The sequence below is a fragment of the Cydia splendana genome, chromosome Z (assembly GCF_910591565.1).
Source record: "Cydia splendana chromosome Z, ilCydSple1.2, whole genome shotgun sequence".
Taxonomy (NCBI): Eukaryota; Metazoa; Arthropoda; class Insecta; order Lepidoptera; family Tortricidae; genus Cydia; species Cydia splendana.
In genome coordinates this window covers 30,961,921-30,975,823 of record NC_085987.1, presented here as the reverse complement: position 1 = coordinate 30,975,823, position 13,903 = coordinate 30,961,921, and the positions used below count along the sequence as shown (strand labels likewise).

General features: G+C 36.7%; 1 protein-coding gene and 1 long non-coding RNA gene across 2 annotated transcripts in view; one reads left to right on the top strand and one right to left on the bottom strand.

Annotated features, from left to right (window-relative positions):
• LOC134804854 (uncharacterized) overlaps nt 1-8,332 on the top strand; it is a 43,165-nt gene extending 34,833 nt beyond the window's left edge. Inside the window, exons 5-7 of the mRNA XM_063778138.1 lie at nt 4,288-4,446; nt 6,277-6,445; nt 7,158-8,332. Of these exons, the coding sequence (XP_063634208.1) occupies nt 4,288-4,446; nt 6,277-6,445; nt 7,158-7,367 (538 nt within the window). The 3' untranslated portion in view covers nt 7,368-8,332. The remainder of the gene's footprint in view (nt 1-4,287; nt 4,447-6,276; nt 6,446-7,157) is intronic.
• A 540-nt stretch (nt 8,333-8,872) lies between these two features.
• Nucleotides 8,873-10,774, bottom strand: LOC134804929 (uncharacterized). Its single transcript, XR_010146188.1, has 2 exons — nt 10,536-10,774; nt 8,873-9,669 (listed from the first exon to the last, which is right to left on the bottom strand). It is a non-coding gene; the product is annotated as an uncharacterized LOC134804929 (long non-coding RNA).
• Nucleotides 10,775-13,903: the final 3,129 nt, after the last annotated feature.

Here is a 13,903-nt window from a genome sequence, read left to right as displayed (position 1 = left end):
AGTCCTTTGACAAACTATAAATTAAAGTAGGGCAAAAACGTCATGCCAAAAAAATATAGAAAAGTTTCGACAACTACTTCAAAATTAATGAAAGAAAAAAAAATCGTCTAAAACATGTATACATAGTTGTATTTTGTGGAGATTTTCAAGTAGACTAAAGTCAGATCATGTTAAAATTGCGGCGATTTTTATCGCACAGACATCCAATAGTGTTATTTTAAACGTCAAACTTCGATGAAATTATGACGTGTGAATAACCCTTCTTGCACGTCTTGCTCAAAAATTGCTGCAGAGTTATTTTGGTCTGAATTTACACCTAAAATTTGGAACAACATCAACTAAAAGTATTTAATTTTTCTTACTTTATATAATTCAAACCCCATTCTTATCGCAAATCATATTTTCAATTATAGTAACGAGATTTAACGAGTTAAATAACGTTTCGTTTTTAACCTCGTGAATTTGTTACGTCGCTAGCCGACCAAGTGAACGAACCATGAACGAACGAATAGCGTTGCTCCTCTCCGTTCCAATTCGTATCGCGAGCTAGCAACTTCCGAGATCGATGCTAGTTGGGTTGGGTTGGTTGAAGTTGGAAACACTGACCGAGCGAAAAGCGTCTACTACGAGCCAAACCCCGTGTGGCGCATATTGCGCTTTTGTTTATGAATTTATAATTCTATGTGTCAGTATATGTAATTGCGATTGATAACAAGTGGCCAGTGATAATCGTAGTTGTTGAAGTATTGTGATATTTATCAGGTAAGTGAGCGTTTTAACGTCATTCTTTGCGATCTTGGGTGTTAACTCGCCGATGATATTTTGATTGTTTAAGGTATTACAAAATAATAATTTGTTACATTTAAACGTTTATTTAGTACACTTAGCGGCCTATTAGACATTAATGTTAATAAGAGATGTAACGTAGATAGACTTAAAACTAATTTTCACGAGATTCCGTCATCATGACGTCACGAGGACTGATTTATAAACATTAAAATGACTTTTCGTTCCTTTGCCATCAAGAACACAAGGTCACTACTCGGCATGTTATGTTCATATCGTAAACATGAATTGGCAGACGTTTCGAAATCATAAGCTCTATTTATAATATTGGTATCAGTGATCGGCTTCCTTTATTGAGGATCCGCCCTGCCCGCCTGTGCTGTGCGAGGTGCGAGTAACCTTCGCCACCGTCGCGGCCGCGTCCTGTGTACGACCACAATTCATAATTTGCTACTATTACTAAATTTCTATGTCCATCACAACCATCACCAACACATTGTTTAGGAAAATACCCTTATACAATCACATTAGTAACTCATTAAGTACAATTGGCATCAATTTAATCCAACCAACCAACAAATCAAAAGGGGATTCAACATGTACTATGTAGTCTGTGTGATATTGATTTTATAGCTTTATTCATATACTATTGTTGCTACTATTGTTGCCCGCCACTTATTTATTATAGAAGCCATTAATGAGAACTATCATTTTAATCAACAACATCACTTAGTTACTGGTTTTACTGCAAAACTTACTGCTACAAAATGTATACCTACATTTGGTGTCAAAATGTGCTCCTAAGGGTTACACCAGCGTTATAGTTATCCAGGGGTATCATTCTCAACGTATTTTGTTTTTTAGTCAATATCCGGGTAAGTACATTTTCCTGACTTACAAAAAATGATTTCTCAAAAACTAGTAACATTTGGCAATCGGGAGCTTTAGTCGTAGCATTGTTTTGGTCTAAGATACCAGTTTTTATCATCAACAGAACATCTCCATAAATGAGGCTTCTTGTCACACTGTGCATGTGCTATCAACATCGTTGCAGACTTATCTTGGTCTAACTCTAGATATGTAACTACGAGTAGCTAATGTAGGGTAGTTGACTGACTAGTAGAGTAATTTTTTGAAGTGTCAAAACGATTAGCCACTGTGGAATCATGATGGAATCTACATGAGAAACAGAACAATGATGTCATGGTAAAGTCCTCATTATATTTCTTTCATATATATTAAATAAAAATAGTGTCTGAAAATAACTGTGTTGTAGGTTTACCCAATACAGTTAGACCAGGATAAGTCTGCAACGATTTTGATGACACACACAGTGCAAGTGTTATTTTAAATGTCATAATGTATCACATATACAAGTATCTCGGTCTAACTCCATGTTTCTAGTGCTTTATAGTGTGCATGGTGTGAAATAAAGCACCAGATAATTATTAGAATAACATAGAGAGCAGTTATTTTGAAACACAAGTTCTATTTAATATATCCGTGATGTCATTGTGTCATTGTGTTTTGTATAAATACCATAGTAGCACATTGTTTTGACAGTTCTAAAAAAGAAACTGATTTTACTAGTAGGAGAATAACCCTAATGTCAGCAATGTTCTCAAAACCATGTCGGTAAAAGTAACTACAACTGTGGCTGTTCATAATGTACGAACTTCTTGTTGGACATGACCAAATATAATAATTATTCTGAATAGCAATATGAAATCTGGGCCAACCATTGCACTATGTATGCTAGTCTAAAAGGTAACCTTATTAGAGTTCTGTAGTTAGGAGTCACCTCTTAGGGTCAGTTGCACCAAACCGCCTGTCACCATTAAAGCGTTTGCAAAATTTTATTGTATGAGAATTTTCATAGTTCTCTGCCAAGTGATGTTGATCAGTCTGTCAAATGTGGTTGGTCCAACTGGCCCTTGGACTAGCATGGCAGCAATGCTTCATGTCACATTGGCAAAGTTCTCTCTCTGTTTCTTTACTCTCTTTAACATGGTCTCCACTGGTACCGTACCACAAGTGGTACTAGATTAGTAACATTGTTAATTGTACCCACATTTTATCCATAAACTGAACTCTCAGTTAACCTAATTGATTTCAATATTAGTTTTAATTGGTTACTCGTAAATAGAATAAGTGGCCCGGGAGTTGGGCTGTAGTAAACAGTGTGACCTTGCAGTCACAATTAAGCTGTGCAACATCCATTTTACCTTAAATAGGTATTGAATCATGACTTGTAATGGCTAGAATGATGTCAGATGTTCACATTGTGGAGCCAGACTCAGGGACATTTCATGCTAATAGGTCATGTGTGGGTGGAGGACCACTTGGTTGACTTTGCTTGTGTGATGTAACAACTATAGTCTAGTTGGACACTTCAGTGAAATTTAAAATTATGTCTAGTACAACTAGGATCTTTGAAATCAATTAGGTTAGGTATTGATAAGCTGTCTTATTGAATTATGACCAGTGATCGTTAATTTTCCAGCAATTTTGGTGCAGCATAGTTAAAATAAAGGATTTTCTTAAATTTTTTCCTAGGGAGAGGATTGGTTAAGGTTAATATTACTGTTATTAACCCTAATTATCTATTCCACCTAGAGTAGGGCATACAGATGCTTTTAACCAACAATGCTCCACCAAAATTGCTGGAAAATTAACGATCACTGATTATGACATTAGATTTACCTAGTAATACACAGATTGATCCATCAGCTCTGCTTTTGTTAATACTTATGAGTTAAATGCGCTCATTAATACAGGTACACATCAGCATAGTTTTAGGAATGAAAGCAGTACCTATCTATGATATCTCAGTCTGTGTGACCCGACCCAGCTCTTTATTGTTATTGTAAGTTTATTACACATTGATGTCTGTATGTGTGATGTGAAACACCTACTTACTTGATGTGGTAAAATCAGCCGAAATAAAATCCTTCCCAGCATAGAATATCTTTACTGGATTGGAACATTTATATAGTCATAAAACTTTACTATATAAACATACATGTAGCTGTTGTAGCACCACACCATTAGAACTGTTTGTAGTTCACACATGCATTCAAACAAGCAAATGCAAGGTCGAACTCTCGCTGCATATTACATATGTATATATTATGTTTGCATAAAACAAGTGGGTGTTGGTTTAGTTGACCTTTTAATAAAAACGTCACCTTTTAAAATTAGCTGTGCTGCATTTGTTCTCTAGGTTAAAAAATAAGTCTAATGCAATGCCGCAAAGCGAAATATTTTGTTAAATTTCATATATTCTCATTGTCTTCAATTGTTTTAGCTGAGCGGAGTTTATCATTTATGTAATCTAAATTTATCATTTGTAATATAGAGTAGAAGGTAGATGTATGTTTTTAAAGGCCCATTTTAACTTAGGCCCATTCTAAAAACTCGAAATTTTGTGTGACATAATTATTGATAACGCCTAATGGATTTATGGAGCCAGGAATAACATTTAAATGTAATGTATTTCAGTTCCGAGCGAGCCAAGGTCCGCGTTTCGTTCTACCAGGGCGCGCGCCCGCAGTGCCTGTCCCCGCCGCCCCCGCCGCCCGCCTCGCACGAGCTGTACGCGGCCCTGCTCGCGGCACATACCGACATGGCGGACCACGCCGCCTACAACCGACAGATCAGGTCATTTTACAGCTCCAGCTCGGACCTATATTCAGTCATACTACTAGCATTCGCGCCCGCTTCGCACGAGTTCTCGAATCAATGCCACTGCGATCGCGCGCGTTCGTCGAGTAATTAGCGTTCATTTTTGCTTGGCAGAAGAACTAAAATTTTAGTCGTTTTGACACGAAGCGAAAACATTGAGACATAAGATAAGAGCCCATCATCCATTACTTTATTATTAATTTATTAGATACTTCAAACAATTCTTCTTCTTCCTCGCCTTATTTCGGCATTTTGCCACGGCTCATGGGAGCCTGGGGTCCGGTTGACAACTAATCCCAAGAATTGACGTAGGCACTAGTTTTTATGAAAGCGACTGCCATCTGACCTTCCAACCCAGAGGGTAAACTAGGCCTTATTGGGATTAGTCCGGTTTCCTCACGATGTTTTCCTTCACCGAAAAGCGACTGGTAAATATCAAATGATACTTCAAACAATTAGGGTTCCTTAAATTGTGAGCCACATTTTTTATGGTTTTTTCAGCGTTAGCTTCACGGATTAAGTTAAATAGCCTTTTTCAAATAACCTTGCAGTACAATAGAAGACACTTGCATCCTTTTAGATCTAGGCTCGTTGCTTGAGCGCTTTGTTCGGCGCCATCACCGCAACTAATTTCATACTGATGCTTACCGTTCTTTACCACGAAATCGAACTCGGTAAAGTAAGTCATTTGTATTAAGGTTGTTAGAACGTTTTTATGCAAGAAAGTAGGGCCTGATCAACGAGTCCTAAAACTAATAATGATATTTTAGTTCAGTATTGTTAGTGGTGTAGGTGATTTGTATTGAAATACCTTTTTAACGCGAGTTTACCAACTTGATTATGCATCGTAAATTAGAAACTTGAAGTGTCGCCGTAGAACAAAATATATTTAGGGACTCTCTTTATCAGCGTTCGTATACGTAAATGACTACACTACACGCCGTACCACCAAGCTACAGCCTATTATCATACATTGCCTATTCAAAGTCCATGTTTATCTCGAACAATTTTTATCTCATATTTACGCTACGCTAACTTAAGCCCGCATAGGTTTGTAAACGTGGATTAAGACGTAGCTGGACAAACGATGGGCAACACTCTCTTATTGACCGGAGCGTAGCGAAGGTCTACGTTTCGACTGGAGCATTTTGCTTTTGTATGTCCGGATGTTCTCCTCTACAGGTCGCAATTCTTAACCGAATCTCGTGAAATTTTGTGACTGGATTCTATGTCTAAATAAAATTTTTTTGTCCGTCCGGTTTTTTGAATTTTTTTAAAATGGCGGAGTCGTGATAGCTCGCGCCTAAACAAATAGTGGTAGCGGTACCATACGAGTGTTTTCTTTTTGAGATATGTTTATAGATTAAATGGCCAAAAATTCAGAAAATTTATTTCGCTGGTTTCGGAGGTATTGAGATATTTAATTTTAACTATTTTTAATTTGAGAAGGAGTAGCTAAATTTCTTTAACCCATCTAAGAACTATTTGGCTCAGTTTGTAAACGTTCGCTTTTTCAGTTTGCACAGAGGGTCTGGGTTCGATCCCCAGTAATTGTATGCTGGGATATTATAACTTTTTGTATTTTTTACACATAAATTTCGTATTGTTTTTTTTTTTAATTTACTATATTTAAAGCTCTTAGCATCATGTTATTTAAAGCTCTGCTCGCGAGGTCTACAGCTCACAGAGCCACTAGTGTTATATTAGTATGGAAGATATTCGTGGTGAGCGCGAGCTCTTATGTTTCATTAGGGCAACAAGGTTTCCATCCATGCTGTCAAGTGGTTACATAGTTCTGTGTTGCAGCACGGAGAGCGGTTGGGACAACCCGTTCCGGCCGGACGGCGACTTGAGCCGCGAGGCGGACGAGATCGTCTCGCTGATCAAGGGCGGGAAGCCCATCACGCCCACGCCCACTGCGCAGCCGCAGCTCGCGCCGTGCGAGGAGGAGAAGCAGCACGCTAACAACCTCAGCGTGAGTACCAACAGATTTAAGCAAGCCCTTACTTGACTAACTAGGGCATAATCTCCATCTTCGTACATATAGGTACATAGGTATACTTCATTCCAGATAACATTCGATTCCGGAAGATCACAGATTCAGAGATTCTAAACCTTTTCTGTGAAGTTGTACAGCGAACAACTTCGATTTCGATACAACGCCGTGAATGAAAAAGCAGCAGCAGCAGATTCTAAATAGTGACAGTAATGTAATGACACCTCACATCGAGCGTTGTTGACTTCTGCCTCTTTAGGTGTTGTATAGGGGCTGTGCGCGTTGGAGGGTCTGTCATCTTGCGACCAGAATCGGAAACATTAACTGTACATTGACACTTCACGCCATCGCCAATGCACGTGCTGCCCTCTAAGCTCTACCTGCATAAATAGGGGGCAGACATGTTATTTATTGAATGACATCCTAATAATTGCAACATGAAGAAGCATTTTTCCTTCTGTTTAATTCTATCTTGAACGGAGTATAGAAGGTGCGCGGCACCTGTATGGCAAAAGCGAGGTGATAGCACAACGTCTTTTAATAGGTGTAGTCGTTCACCACACTCTAGTGAAAGTTATTGCTCTGTAATAAAAATAGACGCGGCGTACGTATCGATCGATTTCATTTTCCTCTATAAATGTGATGCTATTGTCCTATATCAAAATAATTGTGGATGTTATTATCGTTATAGGCAAATGCGCCCTCTTCGCCCCTGACGAAAGTATCTAGTCCGGTGGTGGCGAGCACCCCTAAGGCGATGAACGGCACTAAGAACGGCGCGGCGGGCGAGCCGCGCGCGGGCGCCGTGGAGGTGTGCCGCGCGCCGCCGCCCGAGCCGCAGCAGCCCGAGCACGTCACCATCAAGAAGAAGCCCAAGTGCAAGTGCTGCGTGCTGCAGTAACCGCCCCCGCGCACCGCGCCCGCCGCACCGCGCGCACGCACCGCCCGCACCGTACGTTCGCTTCTCTATTCGTCGCATGACCCATCTCGACCTTGGTGTTTACACGGTGCTATTTCATTTTTACCCATGTTCACAATTTTAACGTTTCTCGATGGATTTCTATAATTACATTTATTGAAATTAATAGGTTATCAATACGGTTTTTCCGACTATCAATATATTATTTGTGATATTTTACAATTATTACAAGTTTACAAATATTTGTCTGCTACTTATGTAGTGTTAGTTAGGATTCCGTACCTAAAACCTATAAATACTATCAATTAAATATCAATCCCGCATTTACCGACTACAAAACCTAAAATTATTAGTAAAAAAACATTCTTCTATAAAACTTTTTTAATTAAATTTGTACTTGTAAGTTTTTAAACCCTAATTCAAACTTAAGACCCTACCTCCTTTGATAGAGTTGTATTGTATGTAAATTATGAAATACAATGTTTTCTCAATACTTAGGACCTGTGACCACATTTAGCGGACTGATCAACATCACTCAGCAATGAACTATGAAACTTTGCATACGATAATATTTAGCGAACGCTTTGACGGAGACAGACGGCTTGGTGCAACTGACCCTTATTGTTGTACAGCCTATAACGAGGACTGCAAAGTACGGAATCCTAACTGAGCGAGTGTAACTCGTAAGAGTACCTTTTACTTTAATTTTGAACCTTATTTTTAACTGCATTTTTAAATACTTTCATTTGTTAATAAATGTAATGGCGTTTTATATATATCTATCAAATTAAGGTACAAAGAAAAGTATTTATTTCATTTAGCTAGTTTCACTGGAAACGTAAGATTTTAATTTATTATTGATTATACCGATAAATCTGTTCGTAAATCCAGTGATATGCCGCACTTGTACACTTGTACAGTGTCTCGCAGTACTTGAAGACGAGAATCGCTATGCGAATTAATAAAGAAATGAATCTCAGGGTTATTGCTTTCTCAGAGAAAGTAAATAACAGAAGAGAGAACATTAAACCGGTTAACATGTCAAATTATTACAAATTTTGTGCAGAATACATATACATACATTAAATTTACTGGCACATTTCAAATTGTAATAAAATATACTGTAATAATCGTGTTACAATGAATGTCATAATTTTGGAATACATAATTTATTTTAGAACTGTTACTTTAGAGTTGAATGTGTTAAATAATATTTAGACGTAATCTTAATGTATATTTTTTATATGTTTATTTAAAAAGTATTATGAAACATACAGAAATTGAAATGTTTGGATATTTAAGTCGCGGGCCGCATCAGTGGACCTCATCCGCTACTTACTTAGAGCGACCACTCACTGAATTGAACTTTTTTTCGACATAAATATGGTCTAAATGTAATAAATTTATCAATGAATGTTACGATTGTTGTTACGATATTAATGTATCCCTCTAAAATAATTTACGCTTGCGTCCAGTAGTGTTTTGTAAAACATAAATGCTTTTTACAATGATGTGACACGAATTAGGTTTTTACCTATTTTTTAATGTAATATTAGATGCATTTCGATGCTCAAATTAAATTTTGACGTATCCTATAGTAGTAGAACAATAGATACTTATCAAAATCATTTGAAAGGTCTTTTCAATATATTTGTGCTCAAATATTATGTCATATGAATATATGTAATATATATTTGAGCATTTGATCTAAGACAGCGATACAAGCAACGGATCCTGTTCCAATTTTGTAGTAGAAAAGCCGTGGTTTTACTCTAGGTTCAAAAACTTTTTACTGTTAACTGCAATTCAGGTTTGTAAGGAGCGTGTTTCTTGGATCCTTAGTCTGAAATAATACTAGTTTACAAGGAATAACATTTTTTTTCATCGTAGTCACTTTTTTATTGAAGACTATATATAGACTTTTAGCAAGATCTAATTAATCGTTATTTATTTACTTATTGATTGTAAGACCTAAATAATGTTGATAATTGATGTAAGAATACGACTTAAAAGTGTTCTTTCTTGTAGACTAACGACATCGCTAGGAGCTGTAAATTATATCACATATTCTCGAGCACCGTATGTGCGCATCGCATGGAGTATTGATGAAACAGTAAATTAATTGATCTTAAGCATTAGATTGTTTTAGTACAAGATACTCGTATTTTATTAGATGGATAATTAAATGGATGCATTTCAAGATACACTTCTCTGCTACGATCCATATTTTTACCATGTTTTATGTCGAATACATGTTTACTTGGGCACACGTAAGGGATCTATACTTTATTTATATATATGTCGTAGTCAGATCGTATAATCCGCCGTATTACATTACGGCTAGCCGTTATCAAAAACAGGGGCGTTTTGAAATGCGGCGGTTCGACGATTAGCCGGATTGTCATTGCGATACGTTCTTCAATAAGGCGGCCAACGTTTAGCCGCATCGTACTACTAGTTTAGATTGTAGAGTGACCAGTTTTTTCGGTCGCCCACGTAACCGGAGTTTGACAATGTTTGCAATTTAATTTATTTTTACCATGGTCCCACCGCACTACATGTGTTTCTTTTCCAAAACATTTCCTTCACAACTTAAATAGACGGAGCCCCGCAAGCGGGGCTCCTATTTCTGGGCGGTTTGCCCTTCGGGCATCTGAAGCTACCTAACGAACCTAACCTACTTACCTACCTACGCTTTTTTCCCCAAAGTGTAATGTTTTCACGGACGTCTCACTAAATCAATAGGTAGGTAGGTTAGGTTCGTTAGGTAGCTTCAGATGCCCGAAGGGCAAACCGCTCAGAAATAGGAGCCCCGCTTCGCGGAGCTCCGTCTAGTTAAGTTGCGAAAGAAATGTTTTTTGAAAAGAAACAGTCCGACGAACTCCATTTTTGATGGACACCCCAGCGTTTGTCAGGCAGCGCCACGGGTGTTAAAAATGGGAACTAAAAACTGTCAAAGCGGCGGCTAATGACTCGCTGTATTACATTACGGCTAGCCGTGTTGAAGAACGTATGGCGCCGAATACATTCCGGCGGATTCTCATTCAGCCGCATTCAATCCGGCTAATCGTTAAACCGCCGCATTTCAAAACGCCCCTGTTTTTGAAAACGGCTAGCCGTAATGTAATACGGCGGAATATACGATCCGACTGCGACATATACACTGTCTTTTATTCGGTATAATTTATGAACATATGAATTTTTATTGAACGTAAGCTATTTAAAATTAATTGCGAAAAGGCGGCTATTCAATATTGGATTACGAAATTATGATTTTAGGAACAAAATTATATTTTTATTACATTAGTTGCAATAGTACTTATTGTAAGTCATTAATCCACTAGTGCAAATAGTCGCCTTTATATTGTTTGATAAAATCTGTATATAACATACATTAAGGAAGATTAAATGAGGGATAAAATTAGGTCTCATTATGTTGTCGAGTAGTTGGTAGCCTTCGACAGGCTGCTGGCTAGACAAGGGGTGCCGGGAGTACGAGGCGGTCGATTGGTTTATACTTTTTGTAACATTGCTCTCGGATTATTATTGTTAATATCTAAGTCTAAATAGATATGTAGATTATTTATACTTTGCACGACCTATCTACATTATTGTAATAATATTGAAGAAATAGGATACCTGCCTTTGTTATAATTGCTTAATTCATTTACATGAATAAGTTATTGATATTATGATAAAATCATAAAATCAGAATGAAAAATAATAATTTGTTTTCTTTTTAGTCGAAAAAAAAAGCATAGACAGCATAGACTGCATAGACGGAACATAAATTTAAAATAGTCTTGGATGTCGTAGCTCTGCTTGGCGTGATTATGGCACTAGGTAGATGTCGAATAGCAGCTCGAAGTGCACTCTCAGAGCTGCTACATACATTTTCACATGATTGTAGAATTTAAAGGTGGTTAGACGGTTATGAGAGAATACTACTGGCGCAATCAGATAGATATTGTAAAATAAATTAAGTTATTATTATGAATGTCAAGTATTTATTATTTATTCTCACTAGTAGCTCGGCAAAATGAACCATCAAAACAATTGCAGATCAGTCGATTTGTTGTCTGTATATGGATCGATTTAGATTGTTGCTGTGGAATTGCACACTATACACTCGACAATGTATATATCTCATGGTAACATTCAAAAATTAATACAGAAACAAGTAATTGCAGCCAGATAGGGTAATTCAGACCAAGATATAAGTTTCAATTAAGAGCTTAAATCTCCATAAATTAGGACACATATTTATGTTATGATTATGAAACAATAAAGTAACAATGTGGAATAAGCTCGTCAATTTGACCGAATTCATATTTTTCTTTTTTTACGTAATTACACTTAATACTTGTCGGCCACGGTGTTAGTGATGCGGAATTTAGCACACCGCTTTTGTAATAGTAACTTGACGAAATTTTATTCGTACACGTACGTACTACCATAGATAAATATACATAGTAAGACAAGAGTGCTCACTGCATACATCAGTTTTGGTACCAAAAAGACTAATATTTTCATAGTCGACATCTAGCATCGAGTAGCGGAATTATCAGCACTGCTAAGTAGCAGTAGTAGTACTGTCAAGTGACAATAGATGTCTACACGACACGACACTGATTTTGTCAACGCCGGTCGGTTAATTTTGCATAAACAATGTCAGTTCGTCAATCATCATAAGTATCATAAACATAATCATCCATAGTTCAGCTTTGCTTTATTAGTGGAAAGCCAACGCAGCGATAAACGAAAGAGTAGTAGCGTAAAACCACGTAAAATTAATGAAATTTACAAAATATACGTATCAATTCTAACAGTCTTCTATCAGGATTACAATAGGTATTACATGTCAATTTTGATGGATAACATTTTAACTCATCGCAGCCTGATAGCGAAAGATCCGAGAGGTCGCGTCGAGCCCTATCATTTGAAATATAGTATGATCTTATAGGTCACCGAGAGGTGCCGACGGCGGCTGGAGTCAGTTCGCGGTTAGGCTGCCGTTTACAATATTAATCCAGTGTCAACTCTAAGCTCTTATAACCTATACCAAATATTTCCTTGGAAACTTATCATCACATACCGTGGGCCCTTAGGGAACCATAGATTTATTCAATATCAACAGGACGTTTGCTTGTTGCTACAATTATTCTGTACGATTAAATGATTTTATAATAATTCGATGCTTTCAATTTGAGATATCCTTGGGGAACATCCCAATTTGTGGTTTTATTTAGTTCATCACAACTTTATATCAGTAGTTCAGTGTTACTGTTTTTGTTTGGGTGTCTTGGGCACAACATTAATAACTGAATATTTATATATTATGGTACTTAGTAGGCTTATTGTAATGGGAGATATCCTAATTATAAAAAAGGTCAAAAAATCATTTTAAAACTACTTACTTAATTTTTTGGTATATATTTATTGATATTATACACCATTTTTAATATAATTTTAACCTAGTTATCTACTTCCGCATTATCACCACCACCATATGACGTGACTGTCGGACCATGGTTAAACTATGCTGCCCCAATATGCAATATGTATTTGCCATATTATGGAAAGTATTTATCATTCTTATTTAAATATAAGTAGGTACCTACTCGTACCAGAGTACGTAATAAATAATAATTTATGATAAAACTATAATTATTTGTATAATATACTCATACCAGTTAGGTATACATATTACTTATTTTCTATCTAGTGCATTGTGTTATACTATTATCACCGGTTATGATCTTCATGGTGTGTAATATATTTATATTAAATTTTTCAATGAGTGTTGCAAGTTTTGATGGTAGTTAGTTCATTATATCAAAGTAAATGTATAAAGGAGAACATTGTCGGCTATAAAATTCCCTAGGGTCGAAACGTGTCAGTTTCAGCCCGTTTCATAAATAAACAGTGAGCCAACGAGCAGAGCATGAGAAATAAAAAGAAGGTAACTAACAGTCAAAAATGTTTTTTGATACACACTTTTATTGCTAACTGTACTTCCTCATTCAAGATGAGTATTACAGTTGTCTGTCGTAAGAAAAGTACAGTCAGCGATAAAAGCTTGTACCAAAAATGAAATTTTTGCCAAAAACTTATTTCATCGAGGACTTATTGGCTATCGTATATATTATACTACTCTTTGACTTTTGGCTCAATGTTAGCATAATGATCAAATGTGACGTCATGGTCAAAGGTGCCTTATGGCGGGTATGGAGTTACGCATACCACAGTAATCTACAATAAATTAGTTATCGATAACACAAAAGATCAACCTCCTAACTTGTGTAGTTACAGAGATATTATTTTTTGAAAATAATGTTGTAAAATGAGCAACTTTACGATAGAGAAGTTTTAAGTTTAGCCACCTTAGAAACTATGTTCCTGAAGTAAGTTACATAGTTGACTACAAATAATAATACCTTAGACTCCAGAGATTAAAATAATGTTGCGACTTGTTCTGTAATATAAATAGAAACCTTTGATATCGACTGATTTATGTG